General features: G+C 41.0%; 1 protein-coding gene across 12 annotated transcripts in view; it reads right to left on the bottom strand.

Annotated features, from left to right (window-relative positions):
- GPR156 (G protein-coupled receptor 156) overlaps positions 1-16726 on the bottom strand; it is an 87392-nt gene that overhangs the window by 20327 nt on the left and 50339 nt on the right. For 7 of the 12 annotated variants that reach the window (XM_070242741.1, XM_023623692.2, XM_001502458.4 and 4 more), the window contains exons 4-5: positions 4405-4540; positions 4037-4147 (exon numbers count right to left, since the gene is read on the bottom strand). In XM_070242741.1, the coding sequence (XP_070098842.1) occupies positions 4037-4147; positions 4405-4540 (247 nt within the window). Of the gene's footprint in view, positions 1-4036; positions 4148-4404; positions 4541-13046; positions 13246-16726 lie in introns of those variants that run through there. The other 5 variants (XM_070242747.1, XM_070242749.1, XM_070242746.1 and 2 more) reach the window with 2 other exon arrangements.

Genomic DNA, 16726 nt, shown 5'->3' with positions numbered 1-16726 from the left:
ATGGCAACTATAGTTAATAATACTGTACTGCATATTTGAAAGTTGCTAAGAGAGAAGGTCTTAAAAGTCCTCATCGCAAGAAAAAAATTTTATAATTATATGGGGATGGATGTTAACTAGGCTTATTGTGGTGATCATTTCACAATATATACAAATATTGAATCATTATGATGTACATCTGAAACTAATGTTATATGTCAATTATACCTCAAAAAAAGAATAAAAAATAAAACAATTACATGGGAAAAAATTAAAAAGATAACCAATTGTTTAAACAAAAATAATAACAATTGTGTGGGGCTTTTAACATACGTAAAAGTGAAAACAATAATATAGAGATCAGGAAGGAGAGAAATGGAAGCATACTATTGTAAGGTACTTACACTATGTGAAAGCCAATTATACACAAACTCTTCCAGAAATTGAAGAAGAGGGAATACGTCCTAATTTCTTCTATAAGGCCAGCATTACCAAGAAAAAGATTTTACAAGAAAAGAAAACAACAGAGCATATCTCTTAAGAACATAAATATACACATTACAGACAAAATTTTAAGAAAATAAATCCAACAATATAAGAAGAGGATGATACATCATGACCAAGCAGAATTTATCTCAGGAATGCAAGGTTGGTTTGAGATCCTAAAATCATTTAATGTAATCCACCATATGAACAAATTTTTTTAAAAACCCCATATGATCATGTCAACAGACACAGAAAAAACATCGACAAAATCCAACATAAATTCTTTATAAAAACTCTCAGCAAAACAGGAATAGAAGGGAACTTCCTCAACTAAATAAAGAGCAGCTACAATAAAACTGCAACTAACATCATAATTAGTTTTAAAAGACTTAGTGCTTGCCTTATAAGATTAAGAGCAGCTCAAGAATGTCTGTTCTCAGCACTTCTATTGAACGTTGTACTTTCGTTTCTATCCAGTGCTATCATACAAGAGGTTGGAAAGAAACTGTCTTTATTCACAGATGATATGATCATCTGTGTAGAAAATCTGCTGGAATCTACAAAAAAGGTACTATAACTAATAAGCAGTTTAGCAAGGTTGCAGCATAGAAGATCAGCATACAAAAAATCAATTGTATTTTTATATATTAGCAACAAAAACCTGAAAGTGAAATAAAAAACAATAATATGTATAATAGCATAAAAAAATTAAATACTTACAAATTCTAATAAAAGATGTGAAAGACCTCTACTGAAAACTACAAAAAAAAATTGCTGAGAGAAATTAAAGACCTAAATAAATGGATAAATATACTGTGTTCATGGGTTAAAAGACACAACGTTGTTAAGAAGTGAATTCTTTACAATTTGATCCATAGATTCAACACATTCTCAATCAAAATCCGGGTGGGATTTTTGTAGAAATTGGCAAACTGATTCAAAAATTCATATGGAAATTCAAAGGACCTAGATTAGCCAAAACAACATTGAAAGAGAACAGAGTGGGAGAATTAGTACTTCCTGATTCAAGATTTTAATATAAAGCTACAGTAATCAAGATAATATGGCATTTATGTCAAAATAAACAACTTTATCAATGAGACAGAGAAGAGTCTAGAAACAGATTCACACATCTATGGACAAATAATTTTCAACAAAAGTTCAAAGGTAATTCAGTGAAGAAAGAATAGTCTTTTCAAGAAATGGTGCTGGAACAATTGGATATCCAGACACTAAAAAATGAACTTTGATGCAGACATCACACTGTATTTCAAAATGAACTCCAAATGGATTATGGGCTGAAATGTAAAAACAAAAACTCATAAAACTTCTAGAAGTAAACACAGGAGAAAACCTGTGTTTTGGGGGCTTTGGATTATGCAAAAGTTTCTTATATCTGACACCAAAAACATGATCCATAAAAGAACAAAGTGGTAAATTGGACATCATCAAAATTAGAAACATATCTTTGAGAGACACTCTTAACAAATGAAAAGAAAAGCCACAATCTGGAAGAAAATCTTTGCAAATCATATGTCTGATAAAGAACTTGCATCTAGGCTATAAAAAGAACTCTCAAAATGCAACAATAGGGGCCGGCCCTGTGGCACAGGGGTTAAGTTTGCACGTTCCGCTTCGGCGGCCTGGGGTTTGCTGGTTTGGATCCCGGGTGCAGACATGGCACTGCTCAGCTAAGCCGTGCTGTGGTAGGCGTCCCACATATAAAGTAGAGGAAGATGGGCACAGATGTTAGCTCAGGGCCAGTCTTCCTCAGCAAAAAGAGGAAGATTGGCAGCAGATGTTAGCTCCGGGCTAATCTTCTTCAAACAAACAAACAAACAAAAAACCAATGCAACAATAAGAAAATAAACAACTAATAAAAAAACCAGGTGAGAGATTTGAGCAGATACTTCACCAAAGAAGATATATGGATGGCACATAAGCACATGAAAAGATGCTCAACACTGCATCTGAGAAATGCAAATTAAAACACAGTGAAATACTTCTATACTTACCTATTAGAATGACTAAAATGAAAAAGACCAACCAAGTTCAACGTTGGTGAGGATGTGGGGGAAAAGGACTCTCATGCACTGCTGATGGGAACTGAATACGGCACAGCCACGTTGGAAAACAATCTGGCAATTTCTTAGAAAGTTAAACATACACCTACCATATGATCCAGCCATTCTACTCTTAGGTTTTTATCCAAGAGAAATGAAAGCATATGTCTAGACAAAGACTTCCACATAAAATGTTCAAAGCAGTTTTATTTCTAACAGCCCCAAATGGGGAACAAACCCAAATGTCCGTCAGCAGGTGAATGGATAAACAAACTGTAGTATGTCTGCACGTTGGAATACTACTCAGCAGTAACAAGAAACAATGATACACGCAACAGCATAGATGAATCTCAAAATAATTATGTCAAATAAAAGAACATAGATTAAAAAAAGAGTATATACTGTATTCCATTATATAAAATTCTGGAAAATGCAAACTAATCTCTAGTGACAGAAAGCAGATCAATGGTTGCCTGGGGCCAGGGACAGGGGATGTAAGGAGTGGACAGGAGGGGGGAGATAATGAAGGTGCATGAGATTTTGCAGATTATACACCATGTTTCATGAGTGTATACATATGATAGAACTTATCAAATCATATACTTTAAATATGCGCAGTTCATTGCATGCCAATTATACCTCAATGAAGCTATTTTAAAAAAAGGAAACAATGTTCTATAGGGATGGGTGAACTTCCTGTCCTGTGATCTTTTTCATATACATCGGTACTCACAGCTAAGCTTTTGATAAATATTCACCATGTTTCAATAACATTTGCTAAAAAACCCCAACCAAACAAACCATAATTCCAGAGAAATAAACTCCAACTGCGTGATATATTGGGTCTGGGCAGGGCCTATAGCCAAAGAGTTTCATGATCAGGCTTTAAGGTTTGGGCCGTTCTATCAGGGAACCTGATCAAATGAGGGGATGTGGTTCGCATGACATCTGATATCAGGGACATGTAGGCATCTGGCTGCCCCATAGCTTCTAGGGTTGATTCTATCTGCAGAATGGGTATCCTCTTCCTTGCTCACTGCTCCAGGCCCACCCTTCCTAGTGCAGAGAATGGCCTTCTACATGGAAAAGAATTGGGCTCCAGTGAGGGAAGTGACCCTGCTTACTTGCTACAGATTCCCTGTAATCACTCTCCCTCTGTCCACTTTCAGCTCACACCTGTGCCAAGTAGCAGTCTCTCTGGGCACCTTGCTCTCCCTCCCACATTGGGAGGATCCCCAGCTCACACATCCCCAGATCAGTATTAGGGCTTGGGGTGCATACGAAGCAGAACTTTAGCTCAAAGACCTATCTCCCAACAGCACAGATGCATAGCCTTCCAGGCTTGGGGATTATAAGGCCACATGACTCCAAGGTTTGAAGTGAGCAGCAGGAACTCCAGATTGTCGTAAAGGGCCGGACCCGGTAACCTGGCACAAGCTTCTCTGTCTTTTAATCAGTAGTGGAGCAGCTGTGTGCAATCAAGCAGTGTGTGCTTGCTGCCTACTCACCACTCTCTTGTCCGGGACCCTCTGGGTAAACACCTTGTAGAGTCGCCAGCTCTTTCCCAGAATGGGGCCAAACACAAGGGAGGTTCCAATGCACAGCATGGACAGTCTTATCTATAGATGGAAAGGCACAGAAGCAAGAATCATGAGAGGAACCTTTGTCAGTTCTCCACACATTCTGACCCCAGCAGGCCTCAGTCCATAGAGGGCATGGGGCAGAAAGCGGACCTCACTGACTAAGAGTTCCAGGGATCCCCTCTGAAAGTGCTCACACCCAGGATAAAGGTAACCACCCCCTACAGGAGCAGCTGTTTTAAAAAATTACCAAAACATGGGCATTATATTACAAAAAAATTTAAGACTTCACCTACCTGAATGAGAGTTTCCATTGAGCTTCCCACTGAAGTGTTTTTATCTTGAATCCCAAAGAGGTAAGCGCTACTGTAAGTCATACAACTGCCTAGTAAGGTGACCATGTTCAGATTGGGACTGGACATCTTCACAATCCTAGAGGGGGTCAGGAAGAAAGACACTTACAGTCATGACCCTCTGCCCCGGGCACGGACAGAACATCCCACCAGCATCCTAATGCAGCCTCAGAGCGAAGGACCACCGGGAAGAAACCACTTTACAGCCCTGTAAAAAACTGTTATGATTTATTGAAATTTATTTTCAAAAAGAACTAAATTCTGGCATTTCTTGCTTCTATAGCTACAAGTCGTGTTTTTTTTTGCTTTTTCTCCCCAAATCCCCCCAGTACATAGTTCTATATTTTAGTTGTAGGTCCTTCTAGTTGTGGCATGTGGGACGCTGCATCAACATGGCCTGATGAGTGGTGCCACATCTGCACCCAGGATCTGAACCAGCGAAACCCTGGGCCGCCGAAGCGGAGCGTGTGAACTTCACCACTCAGCCACGGGGCCGGCCCCTCCAAGTCTTTTAAAAGAGGGCCACCTTCCTACAAACAGGTGGTATCAGAGAAGAGGATTTTTCCATGAAGTTTATGGCTGCCAGGAGACTCTCTATGCAGTCTAGTAAACAAATAATGAGCAGGTGGATATCTCAAGAGATGTAGTTCGGAGCCTTTAGAAATGAGCTGTAAAGTAAACTGCTATTTGGAAAAGGGTTTGGGATTTTTTTCATACACTATTTACTTTATTTGATACGTACATTGTTTTTCTCTCTCTGTTTGACCAAGAGAGAAAGAGGAAGCAGGGAATGAAAGCAGGAAATTTGGGAAGGGTCTTCTCTTGAGTAGTTTAAATGAAGTTACAGAGCAATTCCAAGATTAGGGGAGGTGTGGACAATCAGGGGCTCCGACAAAGCCTGGGCACCAACAGAGGCTCAGGATAAGGCTGAAATGTGTGAACTGGTTAACCTAAGGGGAAACGCAGGCTTACGCTGGACAGTAACTGATAACGATTAAGAAGCAAAAGTAACTAGCAACTGTTAAGAAGGAATGTAATTGTATTTAAGAGTGTTAGTTTAAATAGTGTATTCTACATAAATGCAATATTTATACTAACAGTCACTTGATAACTGTACTTAGTTATACTTTTATTTTTAAAAAATAACTGAGGAGGAAAGCATTCTTATCTAACATACCTGGATCACCTGGCTGACCATCTTAATGGCCAGAGCCAAGACAAAACCAGCTACTTAGGGAAGTCTATTGTAATGACAAGCAAAGTACCTCAGAGGCCTTAAACAAACAGTTTGGCAGTGCTGGATTTGCAGACATCATAATCACCATTAAATCAGCTTGGTTACCTCGGGGCTGGCAGCATAATTATGTCCACACACACAAGAACATCAAGCCACTGCCCCAGGTCTCAGGTCCTAAGCATGGTCACCATAAGCCAATGAGTCCAATTGAACTTTACCTTGTCTTGGAGCAAAAACTTTGATTTTTTTTCTTTCTCTAAAAGTGAAAACAACTTTCATGTATTTCCCTTGTAAAATAGGGAATAATAATAATACCACCCCTCCAAGAATTGTGAGGATTCAATGGAGGCGGCGATACAGCGAAGTGTGTGGCACAGGGGCCTGGCACATAGTAAGCATGTTGCCAACATTAGCTGATGGTATTATTAATCTCACCATCTTCCAGGCTTTGGGCAGCTAGGAATCACCTTTTCCTTCTCCTGGTTCTTTACCACCTATACCCAATCAATTGCCAATTTCTTTCACTTGTTATTTCAAAATCTCCCTGAGTTGTCCCTCACTCTCCATTCCTGCCTCCATATTTATCCAGGATACAATCATGTTCGGAGCAATGGAACTGGAGTCAGGTGACAGATGGGAGAATCCTGGCTCTGCCAATCATGGCTGCATGACTCTAGGCAAGTCATTTAACTTCTCTAGGTTCCTGTTCCCTCATCCGTGAAACGAAGATAACAGCATCTTTCATATCCACCCCACAGGTCATCCCAAAGATCAAATGAGGTGTGTGCCAAAACTCTTTGAACACTCTAAGGTGATGCAAAAATATTAATTTTTAGGTTTTTAGTATAACCTTCAGCTCTCTGAACACCTTTTCCCCCTGTCCTAACAATGCTATACATTACTTTCAGACTTATTTTCTTAAAATACCACCTTCATCACTTAGCAAGAGAGCTACATGTATAAAGAACATTTGTCTATTGTTTACTTAAGTCTTCTGTATCCAAATTTAAGATCTAGCCCTATCCTGCCTAGCCCCTTGTTCACTCAGGTGTGCCTCCTCAGTCACCACGTCTTCAAACTGCGGACTTATGGAGAGTAATTTTCCCTAGCTTCTTTGTCTCGTCCCATAAAAAGCGGGAATATGTGGTGAATATTGACTACTGAAATGAGAACAATGCTAACCAGCAGCTTCACAAAGCATTTGTTAAGAAAAGTTGTACAATTTGAGAGACCAGCGCTGACACTGATTTAGAAAAAAGGGCACTGCCGACCTGGGACTGGCCACTTGGTGCAGTCAGAAGCTTGGGCTGTGCTGCAACCACTGAGTGGGCTCCTGTAGGACCAAAAACAGGGCATTCTTCCCCATGGCCTCTCACAAGCTCGTGGGCATGAGCCATGAACATCTGACGATGACCTCCTCACCAAGCAACTGCCCGGGTTTCACAGCCACACGTCTGTGTTGTCTAGATCACTGAGGGGTAGGTTTCTTTCTTAATTCTTCTCTGGACCCATTTTATTTGAACACCACCGCACAATCAGGTCTCTTTTCATGTAATTCAGCACTGCATGAAATACTGATTTAGAATTCCTCCTCTTCCTGATTTAGTTAGGAGGAACTCAATTTAGTTATTTTTCACAAAAACTACATTACATAGTCTTCACATCTCAAAAGTTGATGCAAATTCATTTTTCAAGTGGACATGTTATGGACTTATATGAGTATATTTTGATATTTTTCACAAACAATTTTACTGAAAATTTGCCTCAAAGAAAAAAAATGAATGGAAAATGATTTACCTATTTCGTTTGGCGAAGTCAACACCTGTGAAGTCCCTGAAAGGTGAATCATCTCCAATTCAGCGGGTGAATTACGGATGTTTAGGGATTGTCTTTGCCACTTTGATAGAAATTCAACCACCAATGTCATTTATATTTTTCTATTGAACTAAAAGATGAAACCTACATATGCTGAATATTTTAATCAATCACAAACACATAATTTCCACAAAGCAATTAGATTTAGATATTAGATACTTGTTTATAAACAGCCAGTCCCATCTAGATGACTTGTTTTGCATTTTTGAAGAGATAAAAGCTTGGACTGGGTTATTGGCAGTCAGAAACAAGGTGGGTTTTTTTTTTTTTTTTAAAAAAGGATTATATAGGTATCTCATTATCTTTTTTTTCTTCACTTATTGCTTGGCAATGTAAGGCAAGAGCTTTCTAGATTTTTCCATTCTCAAGTAAAGTCTCAATACATATAGATAAATATCCGTCTATATCTGCAGAACCTGTATAAACCTGGATTATCATTTCAATAGTCTTAAATGAATTCAGACATGTAAGTGACATCCACCAGCTCACACGTATGACATTTTACAAACCTTTATCAAATACTGGTTCCTGAACTTGGAGGTTTATTGTACTTGGAGTTATAAAGGACTGACTGGTCATCCTATTGTTTCATTTTAACAATGGTTAAGGACTGAGTTTGGAAACATGGCCTGCAAATGGGGCTGAGGGTATTTCTTGGCTTGCCATGACTATTTGAAAACTTTCCTAAGATGTCACAGGGCCATGCTTTCTAAAGTGCTACATGAGTTGATATAATGGTATCACTGAGCTTTAAACATATCTAAAACCAAACATGAATGTCTTTCCAAAAAGCATTTTTTTATTTTTTTGCTGAAGAAGATTCATCCTGAACTAACCTTCATGCCAATCTTCCTCTATTTTTTAGGACATGGGCTGCCAGCAGAGCATGGCTGCTAACAGAGCAGTGTAGGTCCACATTTGGGAACTGAACCTGGGCCACCAAAGTGGAGTGCACTGAACTTAACCCCTAGGCCACCGGCGCTGGCCCCTAAAAAGCTTTTTAATAACACAATTAAGCTTAAATACTGAACGTTTATTGAATTTCTTTTTCAACCCACTCTTTTTGATCCATGCTACAACAGGATCATAAATCTATCTCATCTGGATATGTTCCAAACAGCTTTATTGTAATATTGTCTGGTGTGACTCAGCAAATATGATCAGTTTTCTATCTTGCTTATTTCTAACGTATCAGGTTCAAAATCTGAATCCAATTCAAACTCTGTACACCTCCAACTAATATTTGTGTGACCTCTAACCATTTATATTCAAACTTTGTATCATAAGGGTGAGAGCAGCCTGGCCCTGCTCCTTCCTCTGTTGCCTGGGCCACCATCCTAGGAGACTATCCTAGAAATTTCATTAACCTTTCACGCTCCGGAGTTCTAAGTTCCTTACTCATCATGACTTGACTTTATTCCACTTTCAGACACCCAGCCCCAGAGTCACACCCAGCTTTTATGACCATTCAGAATGGTTCCATTTCAGAAATTCAAACACCAATATCCCATTCTCTGGTCACAGTCCATCCAAAATTTTCCTCCTAGTCTTCCTCCTCACCTGTTCCTCTCATATTCTTCCCCAGTTCAGATACTGGCAGCCACATCTTTCTATTTATTTGGACCAAAAATCTTGGAGTCATCCTTGACTCTTGCTCACCACCCACATCCAATCTGTCACGGAATCCCATTGGCTCTATCCTTGAGATACATCCAGAATCCAACTACTTCTCACCATCTCTGCTGCCATCACCCTGCTCAAAGTCTTACTTTGCATTTCTCATTTGGATTATTCCAATGGCCTCTGAACTGGTCTCCCTGCTTCTACTCTGGATGCTCCCTAGATCTATTTTCAACCCAGCAGCCAGAGCAATCCATTAAAGGTAAATCAGATCATCTCACTTCTCTGCTCAAAACCCTGCAATGGCTCTCCATCTGACTCAGAGGAAAAGCCAGTCTTTACCAGGCTCCAAACGGCTTACATATTTGGTCTCCATTCTCTCTCTACCTCATTTCCTATTTGTCCTCTTGCCCACTCCACTCCATACAGGCCTCCTTACTGTTCCTTTAAAACATCAGGCACTTACACACTTCAAGGTTTTGAAGTGGCTATTCTCCCTGCCTGCAATATTTTAACTCACACATCTAATGTATTACATTAGAAGGTAAAGTATTTATTTGCATATTTATTATTATTTTTTTGTCTTATCCTCCCAACTAGAATTGTTCATGATGTACTCCCAGCACTAAAACACTACCTCACGTATTGAGGGCGCTCAATAAATACATGAATGAATGAACGAGTCTGCTATCCTCCAGGCCCCTCATATGCTTACTTCTAACACACTTGCTCGGCGACAGCCTACAGACCTCCAGTTACTTGGTTTCTTTAGCTTCTCACAGTCTATCAGGCCCTTCTTTCTTTCTCTACGCAATTTCAAACCTCTGGTTGGTTATCTGAACTGTTCTCTCAATAACACCAATTCCCATTCCAAACAAGCCCTTTGGCTGCATCTGCCCGACAAACCTTGCATTCAAATTACAATCCACTGTCTGCTTTTACATCCAGACAGCTGAGTGCTGAAGGAGAAAATTATACAGCCTTGCAGACTGTTGCCGCCAAAATCAATGGTCTCCAACATCACTCAGCCAAGCTTACTGTGCCACAGAGGAAGTCAATCTTTTTATTTGTTCTGTGAGGTACTTCTTAACATTTTCTTTGTGAGTGACTCACCTCACTGGATTCAAAGAAATGAGAGCACATATCCGCCTGGATGATGCCCTCCTTCTAGGTGTGGTGCTCTGTTGTATGTCCTTTCAACACACCAGGTACATGTGCTTCACTACAATTGTCATGTTATACTACCAGTTTTTTGTGTTTGTCCCACTAGACAGTTTCTACTCCTTGAAAGCCAAGCTGTTTCTTGTTCATCTGTATTTCAGCCCTGAGCACAGTCTTTGGAAAATGGCAAGTGTTCCCTAACTATTTATTGAATGAATGAATGAATGAATGAATTCATTAATGGAAATGGGAGGCCCATCTTTTATTCCTTTCTTTGTCCTCTTCCCCAATCTCATTTTTCCTTGGCAATGCTCTCCTCTGTTAGGTGGAAGGAGGAAGGCTCTCATCCTTCCAAAAGTGTGGGTAATGGCTCTAAAGCGGCAGAGATCCCTGACAGTCAGAGGGAGAGTTAAGAGCTGGTTCAATGTCTGTTTGTTAAGACAAGAGAGCTATATTCTGGTAATGGTGGGAGTTTCAGGGGGATCCCCTTGGTCCCTCGTGGTATGACCGAGAACTTCCCGGCATTACTGAACTCGAAGGGCCAGAGTTATCTTGGGGGCTCTGAGTGCCAGGACTTCCAGAGACACTGGGTTTTGACCACTCGGCAAATCCTCATATCCCAAACTCTCACTGCAAAGCCTTCTGGTCCAGCTAAGCCCCTCCTTTGCTTCCTTTCTCGGCATGGTGCTGAAGGGGGTCTAAAAACAAATGAGCGAGAGGATCCTAACAGGATGTCTGTGAAGCTTTTGCTCTCCTGTTCTCTTTGTTTCTAGGAGAGTGCAGCATCTTGGGGGCGTGTATATTCACATATGCACACGCACATATGTGTTTGCTTGTCTCCAATGAAATCAGGCCACTTGAAAGATTCCTTTCCATTGGCTGAATTCTTCCTGGAGAATTCCCCCAGGAAATGCTTTTGTCCAATGTGTCTCTTACATCATGTGTCAAGGGCCATGTAGGCCCAGTGATACGATGACAGCCCTTGTCGAGCAATTGATGGATGAGACCTCATCTTCATGACCACACAGATTACAGACTTTCAGCTGACATCTGCTCAGAGGTTAACAACATGCATCCCATTCTCTGGCTTCAGAAAATCTGCTGAGTTTGGACTGATTTGTGATTGTAGCTAGGCTAGGAAGCATGCCTTCTCTTTACATTCTTGCAGCCAGTAAATTACGTTTTGTCAAGAGCTAAAATGCTCAGCCCTGCCTCCTGTCCTGGGTGGGCCTGGCCTCTCTAAATTTGCCTGCTTTCCTGTAGTCATAAGTGCTTGTGTGGCTTTGTTTTACATGGAGAGAGCAAGCTCCCTACCTACTATTCTGTCAGTTCAGGCTACAGTGGCTGAAGCCGAGAGGAAATGGAAGAACAAAGACGTTCTGCCTGCTGAATAGCTAAATGGTTAGCAGTGGTCAGACCTGATGAAATCTAAGGTCCCTTCCAGCTCTTCCCTTCTCAAACTTATTCCAGAGGCAAGGTGCTTTCCCCTGCTGCTGGCTTCTTAATAAGCCAGTCACACCTCCCTTTCTGCTTCTCTGCCTTAAGCAGGAGCAACAGGCTGACCCGGTTACCCAAGATGCATTGGAATTTACATACCGATCAGTCAATCAAAATATTTAGCTATTAAGTGCAAAAAAAAACCTTGCTAAACATCCTGCCTCCAAATTCTCCTTTAGTAGATGACCTCAGGGTCTCCATGTTTTATTAGCTATCTTTTTAATGACTTCCTGTGTCAGACATTAATTAATTCCACAATTCCTAAAAACCTGCTTGTCCAGGGATTAAGAAGAACTGGAGATAGGAAGGCAAATGAGATATAATTTCTGTCCTCAGTTCATTAGGACACCACCTCCCTGGGTTTCTAAACTTTTCACTGCAAAGACAATTTTCTTATTCTGTCTTTTCATCTTTTAAAATAGAATAAAATTTTAATTTAATATTAGCGATTGTTTTCTCAGTATTCCCTGGGTCATTTAAAAAAAATCTATGTATATGAATATACATTTATTATAGATACTACATGCGAATATGCATATAAATTTCCAGCGTACAAATTTCAGAAGGCATAGCACTCCTGGACAATGAACAGGCCTAAGGATCAATTTAAAAATGTATCCTTGCAAATATTTTTAAAGCTGAAATGTGGAAATTTAGATACAAGACCAAATACCCATTACTTCATTATACCAGCTAAGGTCTAGGACAGTAGAGGAGAAGCAAACTGACAGATTCAAGATAAGTGATGAGAAAAAAAAAAGCCCCAAAGGGTACCGTTACTAGAAAGGAGCTTAATGCCTTTAATTAGGAGTATTAAGGCCACACTCCACCTCAATTAAAAAAAATTAGTTTTCAAATGTATTTTTGCCATGTCTCATGCAACTGTAATATATTTTAGATGTGTTTTTAAATGCCAGGGGAAAAACACTAGAAACCAAAAAATCCTCTTCTCTCATATAACCTCAGACTCTAGAGTGCAGGCATGTGTTGTAATTTATGAAGCAGTGATTTCAACTTCCTTCTCCCTTAGCTGCGGGACAAAGCCTTGACCAATTCCCAGCAGGAGACCTGTAGCACTTCCCAAAGGGCAGAGCAGATGCCCTGGTTTTAAGTGGAGCATAAGGCACAGCACAACTGGCCACATGAAACATCCAATCACAAGATGTCTGCTGTAAACCAGAATATTATCACTTACCAGGTGACATGTAAACTGATTTCCTGTAGGCAGGAGATCACACTAGGGAGGTTTCCTCCCTGCCACAGTAGGGAGGTTTCCTTCCCCCGCCTCCTTCTTTCTGGTCCTCAGGTGTGCAGCAGGAGAACTTTGGGCCTTGGTGCATCTGAGAATTCTGAACAACTACAGCTGCTGGAACCATTCCCCACTGGGCCAGAATCTGGGAATTCATGATGATAGGACTGGGTGTTACTCAGCTTTGTCCCCATCAGCACTTCCCACAGGGCCCTGAACCCAGCAGAAACTTACTAAATGTCTGTTATCCTGGCTAAATCATTAGACTCAGAAGGATTTAGAGGTCCAGTACTTAGAAGAGATAAAAGGGAGATGCTCGAAAGGCAGGACCTGCTTGCTCCCCAGCACTCTGTCCCCACAAATTGCCCAGGACAGGATTTGAACCTTAGCATCCTAAGAGATACAGCATAAACCAGTGATCGGACCTGACTCCTTCATTTTTAGATTGAGCGACCTGCATGCAGTTTTACAGCTAGATGGGGACCACGCTGGGACAGCTAATCCAGGTGTCATGACGCTGGTTTCACTTCCTGCTGGTTTACCTCAGCTGCCTGAGACCCTGTGTCCATCCTACTGATCAACAAGCTCCTGTTCGGGGCCTTCCTGACACTGGCTTCTAATGTCCAGCAGTAGGGCTAGTAGGCCAAGGGTTTTCACCTGCCTCCTCAGCTGAGGCTCCTTGAGGCCCTATTCAGCTGGCATTTATCATCAAGAGGAGACAGAGAGGCAGTCCTAAGTCCCCTGGAGTGCCTTCTGCCAGGCTCGGCCTGCCCTTTCCTACTCTGATTGCTGGCGTGGACCTTGGCGTTTGGCAGGGTTCCCTTTATAGCTCCTTGCTTTACCTACTGGCTGGAACCCTAGACTGAATTCTTGCTACAACTGGCTTTGGGCTCCTGGTTTCCATCATTGTCTAGTGTCTCCAAGTCTTGGTCCCAGCAATGGCCTGGAAGTGTCTGCCCTAGGCTGTGACAGGAGTTGTATATTCTGTTCTGTAATCTGATGTGAAAGGAACAACTATTAGATAATCTATGTGTGTGTTTAAGCAGCTTTCATGGATTAATACCAAGGTTAATACTGAGGTAACATGATGTACTGGAAAAAGCACAGGCTTTGAAATTAGACTGACCAGACTGACTAGCTGTGTATGGTGGGTGAGCTGACTAACCATGCTGAGTTTCCTCACTTGAAAATGGGGAAAATGTATTTATCCTCCTGAGTGCTATAAAGGTTAGAGATAATGTATCTCAAGTACAAAGCACATAAGAGGCCCGTAATAGAAAGTAATGACTATTAATTTTAAGTTAAATTGTTTGTGTTTACACATATAGGGACTAAATGCTGATGTTATGATGAATTTGAAGTACTGAAGAATCCTAAAGTACCTTTGAATCATCAAAAATTACATTATAGTCAGAATCACCTGTGTGTACATTTTCTCTACTTCTTGGAATATTAGTAATGATATGGAATAATATTAAAAAGAGTAGTCAACATGGATTACATATTTAATATGTGCTAGGCAGTTGCTAAGTGCTCTGTATACACTAATGTAATCTTCACAGCATTCTGAGACACGTAGTATCATTACTCCTGTTTTTAAACAGGGAAATGATTCAGCAAAGTTCAATAAAGCAATCAAGTCACACGACCAGTAAGTGAGAGAGCTGGGATTTGAGGTGGACTTTGATTCCAGAGCCTGAGTTCTTATGTCATTTAATCTTTTACTGTTCACACGCTTCACCTCTCGTGAACCTCATTAAGGGGGAGCCCTTATCCCCTCTCTCCGCTGTCCCACCCTGGCCTGTTGAGGAAAAGTTTTCCTCCCTCTCCCCACGTGGGAAACTGCTGGGGAGGAGCTTTCACCTCCCGCTCCACCCCCGTGCTCAATTCCCCTCAAGCGAGCAGGAGTGAGCAGTCGCACTGGAGAGAGGCCAACAGGCCTGGGCCAACTTTGACCACACGGTGTCCAAGGCAGGAATCTCCACTCCTCTCTCCTCTCCCACCTCCACCTGGCAGTGAGCTCTCCCCTGCTTCCCAGGCCCCGTTCTAGCATGATGTCAGGTTGTTCTTTCTCATTTAGCTTTCACCAGAAATCTCTGTGCTTTCTCTGTCTCAACAAACTTCTTAGTTTGAAATTATCTAAGACTTACAAGAAGTTGCAAAACAGCACAGAGAGTTTCTGTGTACCCTTCACCTAGCTTTCTCCAAAGATAACATCTTACATAACTATGGAGTACACTATCAAAACCAGGAAACTGACACCGGCGCAGTACTGTTAACTAAACTAGAGGCCTTATTCGAATTTCACCAGTTTTTACAAGCACTCTGTGTGTGTGTGTGTGTGTGTGTAGTTGTACAGATTAACGGAACTACCACCATAATAAAGATATTCAACTGTTCCATCATGCAAACAAAACAAAACCTCCCTCAAACCACCCCTTTATAGTCACACCCTTCCCTCAACTGTAACCCCTGGCAACCTCTGATCTGTTCTTCATCACTATAAATTCATCTCTTGAGAATGCAGTATACATGTATGATTATACAGTCTGTAACCTCTTGAGTTTGGATTTTTTCACTCAGTATAATGCCCTTGAGATCCATCCAAGTTGTTGCATGTATTAACAGCTCGATCCTGTTTATTGTTGGATAGTGTTCCATTGTAAGAATATACCACAGATTATTCATTCACCTGTTGAAGGATGTTTGGGTTGTTTCTTTTTTTTTTTTGGCGAGGAAGATTGGCCCTGAGCTAACATCTGTTGCCAATCTTCCTTTATTTTATACGTGGGATGGCACTACAGCATGACTTGACAAGCAGTGGGCAGGTCCGTGCCCAGGATCTGAACCTGCAAACCCAAGGGTGCCAAAGCGGAACATGCAAACAACCACCACTGGGCTGGCTCCTGTTTCCACTTTTTGATTATTACAAATAAAGCTGCTATAGACATTTGTGTACAGGTTTTTGCATGAACATAAGTTTTCATTTCTCTATGGTAAAAACCCAGGAGTGTGACTGTTGAATTACACAGTGAGCATATGCTTGATTTTATATGAATCTGCCAAACTGTTTTCCAGAGTAGTGCTACCATTTTACATACTCACCAGCAATGAACAAGAGATCCAGTTTCTCTGCATCCTTGCTGACACTTGGTGTTGTCAGTATGTGTGCTTTTGGCTTGTGTGGCATGTCAGCCTTTAAGAGCAGAACCTCATACATCATTTGATTATCAGCTCTGTGTGTTTGTATGCACTCTGACTGGACTGAATGCTGAGGGGAGTGGAGTATGTTTTAGGCTCCAAATTCTTACCAAGCATCTCCTATGTGCCAGACACTGTGGCAGGTGCTAGGAAATACGCAAAAATATTGTATTTGACTTTGATATGGGGCAGAACAGAGGGATAAAAGAATAGGTAAATATGATTATGAAACAACGTAGTAAGTAACATAGGTATAGGCATTCATAAAGGAACTGTGCCTTAGAACAATGGTTCTGAAATTTTAGAATTGATAAGAATCATCTGAAGAGCTTTGTTAAAATACAGATCTGGTCATTACTCCCCAGTTTCAGATTCAGTAGGGTCTAGGGTAGAGCCCTAAGAACCCCAAGAATTTGTATTCCTAA

Source organism: Equus caballus, chromosome 19, assembly GCF_041296265.1.
Source record: "Equus caballus isolate H_3958 breed thoroughbred chromosome 19, TB-T2T, whole genome shotgun sequence".
Classification (NCBI taxonomy): Eukaryota; Metazoa; Chordata; class Mammalia; order Perissodactyla; family Equidae; genus Equus; species Equus caballus.
This window is presented reverse-complemented; position numbering and strand designations above follow the sequence as displayed.